Source organism: Oncorhynchus keta, chromosome 28 (genome assembly GCF_023373465.1).
Source record: "Oncorhynchus keta strain PuntledgeMale-10-30-2019 chromosome 28, Oket_V2, whole genome shotgun sequence".
Classification (NCBI taxonomy): domain Eukaryota; kingdom Metazoa; phylum Chordata; class Actinopteri; order Salmoniformes; family Salmonidae; genus Oncorhynchus; species Oncorhynchus keta.
The window spans coordinates 17363293-17383424 of record NC_068448.1 but is presented as its reverse complement, the minus strand read 5'-3'; the positions used below and the strand labels follow the sequence as shown (position 1 = coordinate 17383424).

The following is a 20132-nucleotide window of genomic DNA, read 5'->3' as shown; positions in this document are numbered from 1 at the left end:
TACGTTTCGGTCTATTTAGGTGGAAATCTATTCAAAAGGTTAACAGTGATCTACTGTTAGGATCATTATACATAATATTATATTATGTGATGTCATTGATCTAAATTAATCCAGCTTTCAGGCCAAATAAAAAACTCTACATGACCATAGATGTATTTGGTGATATGCTGTCAATTACATTTTAGTTAATTTTAAACTTTTGTTCATGATCATATTGGCCATGAAGTATTTTTTTCTTCTGTCATATTAAGTCATTTAATCCGGTAGTATAAATAAAACACTGTAAAATAAAGCTGTTTTTAAGCTGTATAACAACTTAATATCAAAGTATGTAGTCAGCATCATGTGTCAGGTATTTGGATTACTAGTAACCCACTAAGCAAATAAGCAATGCTTCCAATGGTTCCACATATCCTACATTCACATCCTGTTTCAATCCCAACCACACCTTAGGCATCATGAGTTTACCTCTCGCTGCAGTTTCTCATGGGCTCTTTGAGAAATACAGTATTGTCATCTAAAACTGTCTGATAAAGCAAAGCTTGTCATCATGTTCTTATTTGAACATTTTTAGAGAGAATTCAAGAGATTAGCATGAGTACATCAGAGATGCTCTGACAGTTGACAGAGTATTTTTGCTGTGGTTGTGTGTTTGGTATTCAAATAGATCCCTTTTTGATGAGTAAGCGATAGCCCCACCCCTTTAAGAGAAGGGCTAAACTTCTATGTGCATATTCTTAGTTGAGCAGGTTGCAAAGCAGCAAGTTGATCTCTAACTTGCTCCCACTAATAGCTGGAATACTACAGACAGATTGTAAACACACAACCTTCACAGCAGGGGTGTGCTATTGCTGCTTTTACTCTGCCATAGGAGTTGGCACAAGGTGAGACATAGCCTCAAATACTTTTAGCTTTGAAATGCCATTTGGTTTAGTGTAGTCCATTCCTTCTCTATAGTTGTTTTTTAAAAAGTTGTATCTATTAGCTTTGCTTCAAATGATATTAATTATATAAGATGAGTATCCTATTTTAATGATATTTATAATCATCGCATTTGAATTCATCTAACTTTGTTGTTGTATTTGGAGACTATAGTATTGTGATACAAGAATGAAGTATCTCATTCTCAGCATTGATGTTACGAACATATGTTGCACACACACACACGCGCACACACACACACACACACACACACACACACACACACACACACACACACACACACACACACACACACACACACACACACACACACACACACACACACACACACACACACACACACACACACACACACACACACACACACACACAGATAAACAGTTTCTTCTGCAGGTTTCAACTGCGATCAAGATGGGCAATGAGCATTCTAAAAACAAGGTATGTTTGATAATAGCCTTCTTTGACAACATGCATGTTTTACTTTGAATGTTGGAATACAGGGGAAAGAAGGCTGGTTGTGGCATTTTACACCCAATGGAAGTGTTTGCTGTCTAATAATAGTAGTTTCAAGGTTCAAATTACAGGCAGTAATATATTAGAGATATTACGTGTGCACATGCATCTAATACTAATTGATGGTCCGTACAAAATGGAGTAACGATGAAAGTGATATGATGAAAACAATGATGACAAGAGAAGCTCATGTCAACCATCTTTCTTCTCATAGGCTGAGCAGGCTCCAGAAAAGCCCCTGCATGGAGGGTTGAATGGCCATGCTGTAAGCATCTCATCCAATGGCCTGGAGAATGGTGTGTCTATGGGTGATTTGATAGCCATTTATCCTGTTGTCACCTGATTGTTACCCCATGATCAATAAGGCCCAAACTGTGGGCCCAACTGATTGCAACACCTCTGTCTATGATGTCTATCATGGTAACCAAGTTATTTATGTACTACTCCAATGGGATGACATGACACTAACACTATCCCTGGTAATCAATCTTGAATTGCTGGATTAGTCTGGATCAATATCCAAGTCTCTCATAATTCTCTGTAAATACAGCCGTCTGTCAGTGCTCTTGGGCGGTGTTCAATGTTAACTATAGGCGTAGCCTTCAACATAGAGGATGAACAGATGTTTGATCAGTCCTCGTGTATATTGTCTCACTGGATCAACAGTTTTGTACAAGGATTTGCAGGCCAAGTACATATTAATTTTCTTTAAGGGCGATAATATTGATATTGGTCATCTATTCACTAGCAAGTGAGCAGCTAAAGCCACTGTTTCCAGACTGTGTTTGTTTCACACGACTAGCCTGTGTGTCCCCAGTAGCACATTAGTTTTACATACAGCACAAGGAAAGGTTTGGCTTGCATTTAGCTTAGGGTAATGAGCCTAGCACTGCATTGATTAGTCATAGAGGTAGTAGTATCGTTAGGAAACTCCTTTGGTAAAGTTGCATGCCATTTCCTACACCCTCCCATGTTCTACTGAATTACATGTTGGGAACTAAGATTAATAATAAGATAAAACTAAGATGAATAAAACTAAGATTAATAATATGTATCCTCTTAGATGTAAATGTAAACTTAATTTAACTATGCAAGTCAGTTAATAAGAAAAAGCTAACCCGGACGACGCTGGGCCAATTGTGCGCCGCCCTATGGGACTCCCAATCACAACCAGTGTGGTTCTGGTACCGGTTCCGATCTACATTTTTCCCTTATAAATCGATCCATGGACATAGTAGATCGAAATGGCTTTCATTGAGCGATTGCCCTGGCTCCCACCGAAACAGTAGTATTTCTTTCCGTGCATATGTGATGTAGGATATGAAATTTGAAACCCCGTGAAGCTGGGATATGCCTCCGACCATTTCATTCGCACTTCCGACTGTCCATCAACTCCTGGCTGAACCCTACATCAAAGCACATAAATATGCACATTTTCTCAAACACTAAAGATACAGATTTGTATTTTTCCAGTTAGTTATAAGGAATGTGAATTTTTATAGTTAGTTATTTTATCATTTGATTATGCTATATTTAGAAAGCATATAAGTCATTTCAAGCATTATTCATACAGTTTTGTTGATATAAATATTTCGTATTTTTCATATTTTTATCATATTTGTACTGTGTACTTGAGCAATTTATTAAAATAAATACCAGAAAGCTAGGATGTTAACCTTTCTTTCAGTATGCAGCATTACTAGTTATTGTTTATGGCCCTCATGATAAATAATTACTTTTGGGGAATACATAGATTACGTTTTCAATTATGTTTAGGTACATTTAATTGGCTAATTTCCATTACCGGACATAAAAAAGATAATAGTCAGGTATTACATGATGCATGTGTACAAAGGATGAGTCATATCAAATAACTTTCTTTGTCACACCAACTAACTGACTTATATCTTGCAGTTATCAGTGAAGCAGCTGTGGAGCAGAACAGTATGCCTCCCTCACTGCCTCCCTCTGAAGAGTCAGGTATAGTGGAGGCAGATGGCAGTGGTCTTGGGCCTGTGGTGGTGGAACAGAAGTCTGCCATCAAGGAGGTTCCAGAAGTGGAACCAGAGACACAGAATGCTAAGACTCAAAACACACCGGAACCAGAACTGGAACCAGCCACCCAAGAGAAGGAGGAGCCCAAGAACAGTTCGAAAGAAAAAGTGAACATCTTTGAAAATCTGTTCAAGAAGAAAGCTAAGGCTCAACCCACCCCCAACCCGGATCCAGCCCTGGAAAAGGAGGAGCCCATAAAGGACAAGATTGTGGAGGAGATTGAAAGTTCTGCAGAAGATCAGAAAGTCCCTGTGGCTGTGACCGATGGGATCCAAGCTGTAAGTATTTAATCAGTGATCCCTTCAAATTGGGTTGGCATTAGTTCCATTTCAGTTTCACTCAGTGTACTGATAATTAATTCATGATCATCAGCTCCTAACTTGAGATTGTTACATTTCAAAATCGAAATGATTTTGGTTATTCCAATGTAGTTAACTACGCATATAGCCACTGTAATGTGAGGTGTACTGTGAATTGGTAACATTTATTTACAGTAACATTGCATCTGTTGAGAGAAAAATTCACAGATCATTCTTCACTTTCCAGTGTATAACAAAGCCTATTACAGATCTAACAAACATCCCTGTTGATTATTATTATAAAGGAGACAAACGAAGGCATCATTTCCTTGCAATCATCCATTGAACTGGATTTGAAAATATTGATGGCTGCACATTTGTTTCCAATGCAACTTCCATTACTGTCTGATTTTCGCCACTGAAACCACTGAAGAGCAGCCAGAAACCACTGAAGCTCAGCCAGGAACCACCGAAGAGCAACCTACGGACAAGAGTGTCAGCCCACCTGAAGAAGAGCCTATGGAGGATAGTGTCAGCCCACATGAAAAAGAGACAACAGAACTGGCCATTGGTGAAGAAGTCACAGAGGATAAAACTTTAGAGGAGTGCACTGCACCTGAAGAAGAGCTGGAAGACATTGCAAGTGTTAGCAAAGATACAGCTGCTGTAGAGTCAGCAATGGCTGAAAAACTTGCATCTAGCCCCATAAGAACTGTACAGTCTAAAGTGAAGAGTGTCAGCCAACCTTAACAAGAGCCTGAGAGTGTAAGCCCACCTGAAATGGCTGAAGAACTAGAAGAGATGAAAAAACTTCTTGAAGACGTAACTTCTTTAGAGTCAGAAGAACCTAAATCCAGCCCACCCAAAGAAGAAAGATGCCACTATCCTTTCTTGGTGTTGCAGAATGATATTACTCTAAGTCATATTACCTTAAGGAATATTCAAATAAAATTAAATATCGTGAGATAAGAATGGGGGATTTTCTTACAAAATCAACACAACCCAAAACAAAACATGATATTTGAGTTTGCTGACATTTTTCAGAGCAAAAGAGACAGAAGTCTCCAGCATTGCTGAATAACAATGAGTGTGGGTGGAAACAAGCATTAATAAAAGGATGATTGTTGATGGTGCCCCGAGTAGGCAGAGGCATGGTTGGAATTGTGCTTCAATCTCAATGCTGCGTCTAACAGACTCTTTGCTAAGTGTATCAGCTTCACTGATAAAACACTCACATTTCTGAGGGCTCATTCTTTGCCGTTGTCTATAGGAGCCACTTGCTGAGGTAAAGGAGGATACAGAGACTTCAAAGGAGCGTCCCAACCCTAGTCCAGAGGCAGAGGAGGTCAAAAGCCCCAAAATTGCAGAGGAAAGCAGTCACATTCAGGAAAACCAAGAGGGAGAGAGTCAAACAGAAGAGAATCCAGTTATGAACTTCTTCAAAACACTAGTAAGTTGATTTTATTTGTATTGTTTAAAGAGTTGTTTTAACAGTAAGGTCCATAAGTGAATAGATATGCACAAAATATTTGCTCTATTTGCCTAATGTTTGTTTTAAAATATGTTTAAAAGTGACACTACTTCATACATCTGTAAACTTATTTTGAGAAAAAATTATTTCAAGCCTTTGTAAAAGTCCAACTGTGAAACCACTACAAACACTATTGAAGAACCATCATTTATTTGGTATGGAAAAGAAAGTTTGCCATGCTGTCATAATTCCAAATATGCCTCTGAATAGCAAAACATTTAGCCTAATGCTTGATTATGGTATGGTAATCCTAATCTTCTGTTGTGAAGTAGGGACCACAGATAATTAGATGAGAAAACAGTGTTCCATCAGTGATGTCATTGTATTTTAAGACTGTATAGTGCTGTCAGTGATCATTGTGTGTGAAAATATGTGTAGAGGCGTCTCTGAGAAAGAGTGACCACATCTTGAAGGAATGATTACACAGGCAGCTATTGTCATTTCTCTTCATCATGCCTTCTTTTGGAATCATGCCTCCATAAAGAGTTAACATAACCCCAGCCCCATGTTAATCAAATCCTTTGAACATGCGGGAATGTGGTGGTCTGTTGTTCAGCCTATAGTGTGAGCTCACAAGGGAGGCCTGTGCCATTGGAAGTTGAGATGCATGAAAATATAGTGAGGGAAGGCGTACGCCATCCCCAGAGCACAATGGCCATCCCAGTGAGAGAGCATGTACTGTATGTGCTTTGCCAAGGACCTCTTTGTGTGCCATCAGTTAGACAACCGTAGATGTCAATGGCTACAGTGCCTTCTAAAAGTATTCATACCCCTTGTCTGATTCCACATTTTGTTGTTACAGCCTGAATTCAAAATGGATTAAATAGATTTTTGTGTTTCTTCTCACCCATCTACACACAATAGCCTATATTGACAAAGTGAAAACATGTTTTTAGAAATGTTTGCAAATGTATTGCAAATGAAATACAGAAATATCTTATTTACATAAGTATTCGCAACCTTGGGTCAATACATGTTAGAATCACCTTTGCTAGTGATTAAAGCTGTTAGTCTTTCTGGGTAAGTCTCTAAGAGCTTTGCACACCTGGATTGTACAATATTTGGCCATTATTCTTTGCAAAATTCTTCAAGCTCTGTCAAATTGGTTGTTAATCATTGCTAGACAACCATTTTCAAGTCTTGACATAGATTTTCAAGCAGATTTAAGTCAAAACTGTCCACTCAGGAACATTCACTTTCTTCTTGCTAAGCAACTCCAGTGTAGATTTGGCCTTGTGTTTTAGGTTATTGTCCTGCTGAAAGGAGAATTAATCTCCCTGTGTCTGGTGGACAGCTGACTGAACCATGATTTCGTCTAGGATTTTGCCTGTGCTTAGCTCCATTCCATTTTTTATCTTGAAAAACTCCCCAGTCCTTAACGATTACACGCACACCCATAAGATGATGCATCCACCAATGCTTGAAAATATGGAGTGTGGTAATCAGTAATGTGTTGTATTGGATTTTCCCTAAACTTAACACTTTGTATTCAGGACAAAAAAGTTAATTTCTTTGCCACATTTTTTGCAGTATTACTTTAGTGCCTTGTAGAAAACAGGATGCGTGTTTTGGAATATTTTTCTTCTGTACAGGCTTCCTTCTTTTCACTCTGTCAGTTAGGTTAGTATTGTGGAGTAACTACAATGTTGTTGATCCATCCTCAGTTTTTTCCAGTCACAGTCATTAAACTCTGTAACTGTTTTAAAGTTACCATTGGTCTCATGGTGAAATCCCTGAGTGGTTTCCTCTTCTCTGGTAACCGAGTTAGGAAAGACGCCTGTATCTTTGTTGTGACTGGGTGCATGGATACACCATCTGAAGTGTAACTAATAACTTCACCATGCTCAAAGGGATATTCAATGTCTGTTTTTTAACCATCTACCAATAGGTGCCCTTCTTTGCGAGGCATAGGAAAATCTCCCTGGTCTTTGTGGTTGAATCTGTGTTTGAAATTCCCTGCTCAAATGAGGGACCTTACAGATAATTGTATGTGTGGGGTACAAAGATGAGGTAGTCATTAAAAAATCATGTTGCACAAAGAGTTAGTCCATGCAACTTACGTGACTTGTGAAGTACATTTTTACTCCTTAAATTATTTAGGCTTGCCATAACAAAGTGGCTGAATACTTATTGACTCAAGACATTTCAGCTTTTCATTTTTAATTAATCAAGATGTGTAGAAACATAATTTCACTGAGACATTAAGGGGTATTGTGTATAAGCCAGTGACAAAGACATCTCAATGTAATCCATTTTAAAGGCTCTAACACAACAAAATGTGGAAAAAGGCCAGGGGTGTGAATACCATTTGAAGGCATTGCATATGACAAACTGAAAGACATCTGTCCTATGAAAATAGTAATTTCACTGTTCCCTGTGACTGTAACCCTCTTAAAATACTTTGATATTGCTGCTATCTACTGTAGGTATTACATTTCATTTGAAATATTTTTATGAAACATCACGATACACTTAAATGCTAGATTTGTTTTATAGGAAACAAAAAGTAGCTAACAATTTTGCCTGCCATCCAAGATTGTACACAGACACTCAATAAACACTGAGTATACAAAACATTAAGAACTTATCTTTCCATGACACAGACTGACCAGGTGAATCCAGGTGAAAGCTATGATCCCTTATTGATGTCACTTGTTAAATCCACTTCAATCAGTGTAGATGAAGGGAAGGAGACAAGTTAAATAAGGATTTCTAAGCCTTTAGGCAATTGAGACATGGATTGTGTATGTGTGCTATACAGAGGGTGAATGGGCAAGACAAAATATTGAAGGGCCTTTGAACTCGATATGGTAGGAGGTACCAGGAGCACTGGTTTGTGTCAAGAGCTGCAACGCTGCTGGGTTTTTCATGCTCAACAGTTTCCTGTGTGTATCAAGAATGGTCCACCACCCAAAGGACATCCAACCAACTTGGCGCAACTGTGGGAGAGGAGGTATTTGTTATTTTATTAGGATCCCCATTAGCTGTTGCAAAAGCAGCAGTTACTTTAAGGAGGGGGGTTCAACTCAATATTAGGAAGCTGTTCCTAATGTTTGGTATACTCAGTATATATCTGTGTGTTACCTAGGTGACTCCCACAAAAAAAACCAAGCAAGAAACAGCCACCCCTGCTGTTGCAAATGACCAGGTAAGCATGTATTTTTATTTGAAACATAATACATTATGCAAAAACACTAAATACAATTATTCAATACAGATACAGTTATGCACAGAGTTTATTTAGTATACTGTATAGTCTACATGTAATGCTATGCAATTATGTGCCTTTGGTAAAGTCATATAAAAAAAATAATGAAAGCTTTTCATGACGCAGCCTTACTTTACCTTACTGCTTACACCAACAAAGGTGAAAAAGTAACAAGTGAAAGACATCTCACTCTTACCACTTATCACCTTCATCCCATTGGTAACATAAGGCCTCATTCAACATTGCGGCTGTTAGCATTTACACTTGAATTCTATTCTGTTCCAGTAGCAACATATTAATCTACATTGAGAGACTTTTGGATGACTGTGATTGTGACTGTTATTGAATTCCTCAGGATTTTTAAAAAATGAATTCAATCTTTAAAAATAAATACATTTAATCCCAATTAAGTTAAACAAGTCAATGATTCTTGAATCTAAAACAAGTAGTTAGTAGTGTCAGTAGTCGTAATTGGCATCCATCTTCTGCTGAAGACCAAACGCAGCTGAGAAGACCTGTGCAGGTCAAGGGGCACCTTCCTCAGCTGTGAAGCCTGTTGCAAAAGATGCCACTGCATGTCTTCTAAGCAAGCTATTTAGAAAGAAGATATATGATCTCTTCACAGAACCAGAATGGTGATCTCCTTTTTACCAGCACTAACTATTGTTTGTTGTTACCAAACATTCACAGAAAGAGGCCCAACCAACAACAACAACTACTGTGAGTACTAACTAAATAAATAAACATAAATAAATCATGTTTTGTGAGCTATTAACCTCGATGTCGGTGATCAACTATTCCTATTTTCCATTGTGTGTCTCTCTCGAATAGGCTGCACAACTAGTGGATGCTCCAGCAACAGCCAAAGGAGGAATGTCAATCCCACCAGCCCCAGCCCCAGCCCCAGCCCCAACCCCAGCCCCAGCCCCAGCCCCAGCCCTAGCCCCAGTCCAAGCCCCAGCCCCAGCCCTAGGCTCATGTAAGATGGAGGTTAAAGCAGAACTAGCTGCCCAATCTGTGACCAACACACCAAATGAAGAACCAAAGGGTGCTGCCAAAGAACCAGCGGCCGCCAAGCCGAAATCTGACCGCCCGTTCAGCAGACTTTTCAGCAGAAAGGTAAGCCAACTCCTGTAGAACAAGGCACTTAGAAGCATTCTTTGGCAGCAGATAATATTTTGTAAAAGAGAACATAAAACATAAATGTGTGTCAGATTGTAACAGTTTGATGTGAATTTGAGGCACTGATAGGCCTCAAGTCTAAAATCAAGGTTAAGTCAACAAGTGGAGCCAGAGCCCCTGCCAAGCCTGCTGCAGCGGTATGACAATACAACATTCAGCCATTTTGAAACTAACAGAGTTAAGCTCAATGTGACATCCTTCATTTAATTTAACTGTATTCAAATCATTGCATCTTGTGGGTACAAGATCTACTAGCTACATCATACAGACTGCTGCCCTTTCTCTTGAGCAGAGCATCAATACAGATATCAAACAAAATAGTCTCTCAGAGCAGTCCCTCAGAGCATTCCTGTAAATGTAAATCTATCCCGATACTTCCAGTGACACATTGTGACATTCCATAGAGTTGTATTGCTTATGTTTTTCTCAATGTGGAATCAACACACTTTAGATAGTGCTGCATTTAGCTGGACTGATGGCATGACTTGTGGAGAATGTGCTGAGGTCTACATCTATTCATTCATCATCTGTGAACATAAATAGCATAACAGCATCCCAAACAACATCAGAAATCCAACAAAATCTAATTCAGTCATTTTAACCCAAAGAAACAGCAGACCAAGTATTAATTTCATACAGAAACTGAATTACATTTTCATTCGGACTGTATGTGTTCATACAGAAACTGAATTACATTTTCATTCTGACTGTATGTGTTCATACAGAAACTGAATTAGATTTTCATTCTGACTGTATGTGTTCATACAGAAACGGAATTAGATTTTCATTCTGACTGTATGTGTGCATGTGCGACTTTGTGTCTTTATTTGTGTGGTGAACTGTGCTTCTACACACCTATCCGTGCTTTGCCATGCAGCCCATAAAGTAGAAGGTCTAGTTATATGGCACATGTTCAGATTAACATCGTTCTGCTCTCCTGTAGACAGTGGAACCAGTGGAGCCACAGCCGGTTGTGGAAGTACAGGTAAAAGGAGAGAACTCTTGGCATACTTCATCCTCACGTGCCATATTTGTCTCTTTCTGTTGGGTTGCATGGTGAAAATGGGTGTTCAAGCTATCAGTTACAGAGGAGGCTGGTGGGAGGAGCTATAAGATGACAGGCTTATTGTAATGCCTGGAATTGAATCAATGGAATGGAGTAAAATACATTGTCTCCATGTGTTTGTGTTTGGTACCATTCCAGTGACTCCATTCCATCCATTACAATGAGCACATCCTCCTATAGCTCCTCTCACCAGCTTGAATTTGAGGCACTGATAGGCCTCAAGTCTAAAATCAAGGTTAAGTCAATAAGTGGAACCAGAGCCCCTGCCAAGCCTGCTGCAGCGGTATGACAATACAACATTCAGCCATTTTGAAACTAACAGAGTTAAGCTCAATGTGACATCCTTCATTTAATTTAACTGTATTCAAATCATTGCATCTTGTGGGTACAAGATCTACTAGCTACATCATACAGACTGCTGCCCTTTCTCTTGAGCAGAGCATCAATACAGATATCAAACAAAATAGTCTCTCAGAGCAGTCCCTCAGAGCATTCCTGTAAATGTAAATCTATCCCGATACTTCCAGTGACATATTGTGACATTCCATAGAGTTTTATTGCTTATGTTTTTCTCAAAGTGGAATCAACACACTTTAGATAGTGCTGCATTTAGCTGGACTGATGGCATGACTTGTGGAGAATGGGCTGAGGTCTACATCTATTCATTCATCATCTGTGAACATAAATAGCATAACAGCATCCCAAACAACATCAGAAATCCAACTAAATCTAATTCAGTCATTTTAACCTATTATCATTCTGACTGTATGTATTCATACAGAAACTGAATTAGATTTTCATTCTGACTGTATATGTGCGACTTTGTGCCTTTATTTGTGTGGTGAACTGTGCTTCTACACACCTATCCGTGCTTTGCCATGCAGACCATACAGTAGAAGGTCTAGTTATATGGCACATGTTCAGATTAACATCGTTCTGCTCTCCTGTAGACAGTGGAACCAGTGGAGCCACAACCGGTTGTGGAAGTACAGGTAAAAGGAGAGAACTCTTGGCATACTTCATCCTCACGTGCCATATTTGTCTCTTTCTGTTGGGTTGCATGGTGAAAATGGGTGTTCAAGCTATCAGTTACAGAAGAGGCTGGTGGGAGGAGCTAAGATGACAGGCTTATTGTAATGCCTGGAATGGAATAAATGGAATGGAGTAAAATATGTTGTTTGCATGCGTTTGTGTTTGGTACCATTCCAGGGACTCCATTCCATCCATTACAATGAGCAAATCCTCTTATAGCTTCTCTCACCAGCTTCCTCTGATCAGTTACAAGTTGTTTCATTCATCTCAGCAATAAAGTGGCCCTAAGGGGCAAATCACATATCTATTTTACAGTACCAGTTTTGGTACCTGAGTAGAGATTTTTATCACCCTCTTATCTGTTTTAGTGGGTTATTTTCTGGTTCTTCCAGGTGGTGGACTCTTGTGGGCTCTTACACCTTCCTTAATCCTGACAATGGTTTATAATTAAGTTCTCTTTTGCTGTTTCGGTAAAGAATGTAGACTTCTCAAAGACGGCCACTCTGGAGGCCTCTGCCACACTAGAACCACCACCACCTGCACCGGAGGAAGAGAAGACACCTGTTGCCTCCAAAGCCTCTCCTTTCACTTCCTTTTCTCTTTTCAAGACAAAGGTAAGTAAGGCAGACATTTTACTCACATCTCACTTTGGTTCTCAACGGGAACTACTCATGAAATTTAATTTTGGAAATACAAGAAAATGTGTACATGTGATAAACAATAACAGAATGGTGTGATAATTTGAGGACCTGCTAAACCAAATGGCCTCAAAAGCCCAGACAGCTTCAACAAGTCCGACAACTCAAGAAACCTTTCAAAGGGCTAAATGACAATACTTGCCAGCCATTGTGAAATTAACAAGAGTGATCTCACTGTGTTCAGCTTATGCTATGCTGGTACTACCATGTTGAAGTATCCTGCACAAATAATGAAATATCCTCCATAAATAATGAACATTATTTGGTACAGCAATTGATATGTTGCATACACATGATAGCGAAAACAACTGGTAGTGATACTTTCTAATTTCTCATCATTTTATGATATTTACCAGCCAGAGCAATGCTCCCATTTATGTAGTCATTCCATTATACAGCCACTATTTAATTGCATCAGTTGTGCTCTTGTATTGTGCTAGTCAGTGTGATAATGTGTGTGCTCAGCTTTTTTAACTGGTGAGAGCAAGGAGGCAACATCATATTGGAACCCCAATGGCTTTAAGAGGAACATTAAATGACCCAAATTACACTTTGAAATTGATCTCTTGATTATTTGTCATAATTCAATTAGGCAGCTGTGCCAAAAAAGGAAGTACCTGCCCCAGCTGCAGAAGCAGTAGCTGAACCAAGTGTAGCCAAAGACGAACCAAAGGTCCCAGAGGACCCTGCTATGGACAGCAAGCCCGTGTCCGAGCCCTCCGAGATTATGGAGAATTCCCCCGTCCTCCCTAAGAGACTTGAGAAGAGGAACTCCATCCACTTGTTCTTCAAAAACCTGGTAGGCTGAATTTGCAATCCCTCTCAGTCAAATTTGCAACCACTAGATGGCCTCGGCAACTAAGGTCTAAGGTCTCCCTATGACTATGAAATATACTTCACTATGAAATGTCATTGAAAGATATTGCTTTGGGCAAAGTAATGTGAGGGAAGCAAATGTAGGTTCTTACATGCAGTTGGAGCTATGTTGATAAGCGAAATGACACTTCCCTTTCCTTGCAGGGCAAACGCCAGTCAGATGCAGGAGTACAAACAGAACCAGAGAAGACCAAATAAAACGGAAACACCCTTTCAAACTTCACATGCCATATCTGGAAATGAACTTTTGATTTGTTAGATGCATTATGTTTCTGATCACACTATTGAAGGGATGATGGTAAGAGCAAGTGGTTTGAGGGAGAGAGGTGGACTGTGGACTGGTCTGTTCTAGTCTAATCTGTGTGGACGATTTCAGAGAATTGTTCTTTGTGGAGGAGGTAAATATATTTTCTGGTTTTAAAGGCTTGATAGGTAGAGAAAAGTGGTTTTGTAACATATACTGAGAGCAAAATCCATTTTCTATACAGTATGTACCCTTCTTTTAACATACATGTCAAACTCATTCCACGGAGGGCTGAGTGTCTGCGGGTTTTTGTTCCTCCCTTGATTGATTGATTGATTAATTAAGGTCACTAATTAGTAAAGAACTCCCCTCACCTGATTGTCTAAGGTCTTAAAAACGAAACACCCGCAGACACTAAGCCCTTCATGGAATGAGTTTGACACCCCTGCTTTAACATCGTAATATGTGTAAGGATCTAATGCAAATATTACATTGAGCATATTTTTTTCCCTCTTCATATACACATTTTACTAGTCTGAAAATAACTTGTGGAGTGCATACAATGGTTTCAGATACATTCATAGGACGTCTTGCAGAAGAGATGCATAAAGCTTAGCTTGGGATAGAGAGCTAGTAATGGAATATACTCCAAATGTAATGGAGGAGTTGGTGAAATGGTGGATATTCCTGCCAATATGTTTTTATTTAGGCTAGACACATGCAATTTACAAGGTAGGCTTTAAGCTTAGCAGGAACTGTACACGGATACAAATATATGCCAAAAACTAAATTACAATATATGGTTATAATCATACACAGGGGGACCTCACAATCATGACTTTTTTGGGGAACTACACAGATCATATGGTAGTCTATATAGCTAACTGCACAGTCATGAATCATATTTGATTAACGTTTCACTGAAGTATAAAGGTTTGTTCTAATTTCAGTGCACTGCTTTACATGTGTGTGGCTGTTTGAATGCAGATGTTATAATCTTGGGTATCTTGTCTGTTAATTTCTGCACCTATAATTTGATAAACTGGATCTGGAAGTAGAATATTTATTGTGACAACAATTTCCGAATCATGAAAACCTGCAATGGGGTATATGGGGGGGGGGGATTAACATGGATTTTTTTTTTAAAGATCATATCATGGATCCTTTAGCTATTTAATTTTTCATTTAGGTAAAATATTGAATTTGGCTTTTTAATGCTACAACCTATAGAAATGCATTGAATAACACACTCATAAATGGGAAAACAGAGTACAAAAATAAATAATAAGGAATATGTTTTTGAATTGTCTGTCCTACATCTAGGAGATGTAATAAAGTTCAGGATTTACACATATTTAACCCATTTTTTGGGGTGTCACAAAACTACTTCTATATTTGTTTTTATTATGTTAATTAGATTGACGCAGGGGGTATTTAAAGCTAATTTTTTTCTGTAACTGTTAAGAGAATAAATGTATACAATTATTTGTTTTATTGTTTTCTATCTCACAATTTAGGCCAAAAGCTATCAGTATAGGGAAATATGAAAACATATTTAGAGTGAAATGAAATGTCCCTGTAATATATTGATTTAATGTTATCAAGCAGGACTATCAAGTGCTGCAATACCTGAAAAAGACATGACCCAACAAGTTTATCAACACATCTTGTATTCCCGAAGTAGGGAGCCAAGCTGTCTCAGCTATGTTAGAAGACCACACCTTGTTAAATACAAACACTAAACAGCACCCTTGCTAATTACCCAAGCAACTTGGTCAGGCATTCATGTTAGATGAGAAGAAAGGAGAGCCTTAAATAGTATGAAAAATCCACACAAGCAAATTATTTTACCAGCTGATCTGAGGGATTGTAAGCTTGCCTGTGATAAAGGAGTGACTCTAATCTTTTTATAGTATCCTAATATTAATTTGTGTGGTGATTCATAGCAGAATTTGCATCATGGAGTCCTCTGTCTGTGGAGGAATGTGTTTTAGATGGCTGCGTCTGAGATCATACACCTTTAAGTGATGAGTCAATGTTCCTGAAGTAGTAACTCATACTGCTCCTTTGTTAACTGAAGCACTGTTATACTTGCATTGCCCCCTGTAAATCACTGTGATCAGTTCAAATTGTGCATCAAAGTCATTTCCCAAGAAGTGGCCGGGAAAAAGACAGGAACGAAGGGAGCGATGCTACGGGTATGGTAGTTACAGAGGGTTATTTGGTCCATTGTCTGTCCTTTTCCCCATGCGGATCATTTCAATTTAAGATGCAATATCACATTTTGTTCTGACAGTAACCATATAACACTAATGTGTCTGAGAGAAGTGAGTTAAATTGTATTATCTTCAGAAGAGCTGAAGTAAATGGTAGCACATGATGGACCAGGAGTAAAACAGCAGCTGGGTTGTTCCACCACTTCTGTCTTTTGAGAAGTGTAAAAAAACAAAAAAACATTTGATTTCACCTAATGTTTACATTTTCATAAAGAGCACATGTTCAATGCAATAAAAACACATTCTCCCATCTCAAGAGGTTTAATAAAACAATTACAATAGTAATTGCCAAATAAAGTAACAGGGTTGACTGTAACAGGGTTGACAATGACAGGGTTGATGATGAAGTGAGAATGCTCAACCTGCTCAGTTTTCCACCACAAAACACCAGCAAATGGTCAAAAAGAGTACACCAGCTCACCTGATTCTACACTATGATTTGACTTTTAGATGTTCAATGTTTCTTTTGAAAAACAACTTCTGAAACCAGAGTTCAGTTCACATAACAAGGTTGACCGTAAAATGAGGGACAGACATAAATTAATCTCTAATTACATTAAATAAGCATTTGTTAAAGCAACAAAATAACTAGGTCTTTACAATGATGGTCAAAACTTGGAGAAATGTAGGGGTTTAGTAGATTAAAATCTTCCTAGACGTCATAGAGGGTGCATGGAGGGACATGTCAAAATGTGGATATTTTGGCACTTTTGCAAGCCTTTATTCATATACAAAATCTGAATGATTGAATTATCCATGTGGTCTATATTAAAGGGTACTTCATTTAATATAATATGCTTTTAAACTTCTATATTGGCCCACAATTTCTACTTAAGATATCAAAGGGGATGCAAAAGACCCTCATTTTGTGGAGGGCCTTTTTCAAAAAATGTGCTATGACTGATGAGTTCAAATCAGACAGACAGTTATGAAGAGTAATAGACTTTATGATAATGCATTCACTGACTGATACATCAGAACTTACTTTGACTTCACTTCTGTGGCAGTATAAACACTGGAATATGTCTAATGCCAGATGTTTCATGGTCATATTCATAGTGAATCCTTATGCCACTACAACAGGTAGAATGTTCCTACACTCCATAATTGTTGAGGTGCTTCTGCAGAAGACAAGAAGGGTGCAGCATAGCAACATGGCTAGAAACCTCAGTTTAAACGTTGTGCAATAAGAAGATTTAACCATAATATCTCCTAGTTAAGAAACTGTCATCCTCCTGCAGAGGCGATGATCTATGACCATGCTGGTTCAGTTGATCACAGGACAGTAAGTGTGAGTGTGTGAATGAATGCAGACCACACAGCGCCGAGTACCAAGAGGGGGTAGGGGAGCCAAGGGACCAGTGGGCTGCTTGGGAGGCCTATGGGGACTGGGGAGGGCTGCTGTCAGCACTAATGTTTGTCAAGGCTATGCAGCACTGTGCTGCTCTGCTCTCCAGCACCATGCACACAGGGAGGCATGGGGGATCACATTACAAGGACCAATGAAGACAAAACATATTCCCAGGCCTTGCAATAACAGTTTAATGGCAATATCCAATCACCAGATGATGTTAAACTAACTGATTTACTACATTGTCAAGTCTTTATCAGCAGGCAATTGAGCATTATGTGGATGTATAATATTCAGTATTCAGATGTATTCAGACGAACAGAGGCTCTCTTTAGAGGTGTTGCACCGGAGGGTGTTTTTGTCATGTATTATGTGAAATTATTTTGAGTTGAGTTGCTGATCTTGTTGGTTTGAGGGGCTGGGTAGACATGGCTAACAACCTTGTTTAGATTGTTGTTGACCTTAAAGCTCATGAAGTGTAATAACTTTCCCAGTACTTAGTAGTGTAAATCTATGGGACGCATCCTCTTATAATATCAAGTCCTTTCTGGCTTTGCAGATTAAAGTGATCAATCGAAGGTCCATATTCCAATGAATATAACATAAATACATGACATTCATAAGGAAATGTGTTTTGGGTGTATACTGCAATACAGGAAAGAATAACTGTATTTCCGAGCAGCGAATGCGTTAGAAGACGACAGTCAACACAAAATAGAAATGTCTCTATGAAGCAGATGTAGAATATAACAAAACTTGATCTTGACCAGATTAGAATATTACAACTATAAGAAATATTGTACCTTAGGTTGTCCTTCGTAAATGCCTACAACTGATGATGAAAACGTCTTTCAGACGGAGCAGCAGTATGGTTATAAAGGAAGCTGATCCATGAATCTGGAAGGGAACAATGCAGTCAGCTGTTGCTGACACATCCAGACAAGATCAAGTCTACTTGCATAATCGTCTGTGAGGAGGACCTGACTCATGCATCCATCCCTCCATCACATACCAGAGCTGCGGGTTGAATACAAAATAATTATTTGTTTTGCTAATATGTTAAAAGATTAAATGCACACTTTTCTCACCAACTCTATAATACAAATTGTTTTGTTTTCTTATTTTGTAGAATAGAGGCTGATATTAGCTATTATTTTTTATTTGATTCTATTCTAAATGTCTGTTAATACAAACAATAGTGTATTGTACTTATTTTGTGTTGCCAATACGATATATTCTTGGCATATGTTCTTTTGTGTCTTCTTGCAACTCAAATCAGAGGCAGACGTGTGCTTTATTGCTCCATGAATTATTGACTGAACAGAGCAACTTCTTTGCTCTGTTAGGATGATCGGACAATACAAGCTGTAAGCAACAAGTAATGCACCAGGACTATAGCTATGGAATTTCATGTTTAGATCGCTCATCAGTATCAGACATTATACTGCCATTACAGATTGCTAGCTTTTCACAAAGCCTTTGTGGCCAGGGAACAATGGGAAATGAGCGAGAGGCCACCGTGTGTGTCACATGTGGTGCCTTTGATTAACATTCTAGACTTGTTTGTATGACAGGAACTCAAGATAAAGCAAGGACATAAAAAAGGCTACAAATAACCAAATGATGTTTTATACACTTAAAGTAAAATAGGTACAGTATTGCTTCTTTATTCAACAATAATAAGCACATGCAACTATGATCAAAACTTAATTTGAATATAAACATGACACTGGAAATCTATTTGGCTGTCAACACAATATTAATGTATCTATGGTGCCAGAAAGATGTGACTGCTCTGTGAGTTTGTTTCTCCCATAACAGGTTTTATTTCTGACATTGATGTATTATGTAGCCTAAATTAATGTTTCTGACACAAGCCTGGTGGGTTATTGAGACATCAAAATCGTGTCACTCAGAGACCAGAATACCTCCTGGGGACATTTTCTTGGTGTATGCTATAACCTGCTCTGTAGACAACAGAGGGAGTTGGACATGTCCCAAATGGCTGTGGTGGTGCTCCAGACGATTGCCTGTGTGTTCTGGGTTCTTTCTAGGTTCAACGTGCAGGCTGGGTGGAGCTACTGTACATGGCAACGTTTCAGCCAGTTGCTGGAGATGTTTTGGCAAATGCCTGCTGACAGCAGTCGATGTGGATTTGTTCACTGTTCTTCACCCTCAACAGCTGGGGATGGGTTTCATTTAGAATATTTATTTTTTTAAAGAATGGTTCAGTCTGGTGTGATGAATGCCTTCTTCATTGAACATCAAATCAAAATTTAATTTGTCACATACACATGGTTAGCAGATGTTAATGCGAGTGTAGCGAAATGCTTGTGCTTCTAGTTCTGACAATGCAGTAATAATCAACGAGTAATCTAAGCTAACAATTTCACAACAACTACCTTATACACACAAGTGTAAAGGGATGAAGGATATGTACATAAAAATATATGAATGAGTGATGGTACAGAACGGCATAGGCAAGATGCAGTAGATGGTATAGAGTACAGTATATACATATGAGATGAGTAATGTAGGGTATGTAAACATATAAAAGTGGCATTGTTTAAAGTGGCTAGTGATACATGTATTACATAAAGATGGCAAGATGCAGTAGATGGTATAGAGTACAGTATATACATATGAGATGAGTAATGTAGGGTATGTAAACATTATATTAAGTGGCATAGTTTAAAGTGGCTAGGGATACATTTTTACATTCATTTTTCCATTATTAAAGTGGCTGGAGTTGAATCAGTATGTTGGCAGCAGCCACTCAATGTTAGTGGTGGCTGTTCAACAGTCTGATGGCCTTGAGGTTGAAGCTTTTTTTCAGTCTCTCATATTCATCTCAATGTC

General features: G+C 38.6%; 1 protein-coding gene across 8 annotated transcripts; it reads left to right on the top strand.

Moving 5' to 3' along the window:
* Positions 1–720: 720 nt before the first annotated feature.
* On the top strand, positions 721–15131 carry LOC118360740 (proteoglycan 4-like). Of its 8 annotated transcripts, none has more exons than XM_052485045.1 (14): positions 721–884; positions 1316–1380; positions 1670–1763; positions 3370–3788; positions 5080–5259; positions 8429–8488; positions 9239–9268; positions 9380–9667; positions 9790–9867; positions 10674–10715; positions 11747–11788; positions 12305–12442; positions 13119–13325; positions 13547–15131. In XM_052485045.1, the coding sequence occupies exons 2-14, from the start codon at positions 1354–1356 to the stop codon at positions 13598–13600; spliced, it is 1659 nt and encodes a 552-aa protein (XP_052341005.1). In that variant the 5' UTR covers positions 721–884; positions 1316–1353; the 3' UTR covers positions 13601–15131. The 8 variants fall into 8 exon arrangements, with proteins under 8 accessions (XP_052341005.1, XP_052341007.1, XP_052341008.1 ...); XM_052485046.1 differs by having other exon boundaries at positions 722–884; positions 1670–1751; XM_052485047.1 differs by lacking the exon at positions 10674–10715.
* The last annotated feature ends 5001 nt before the right edge of the window (positions 15132–20132 follow it).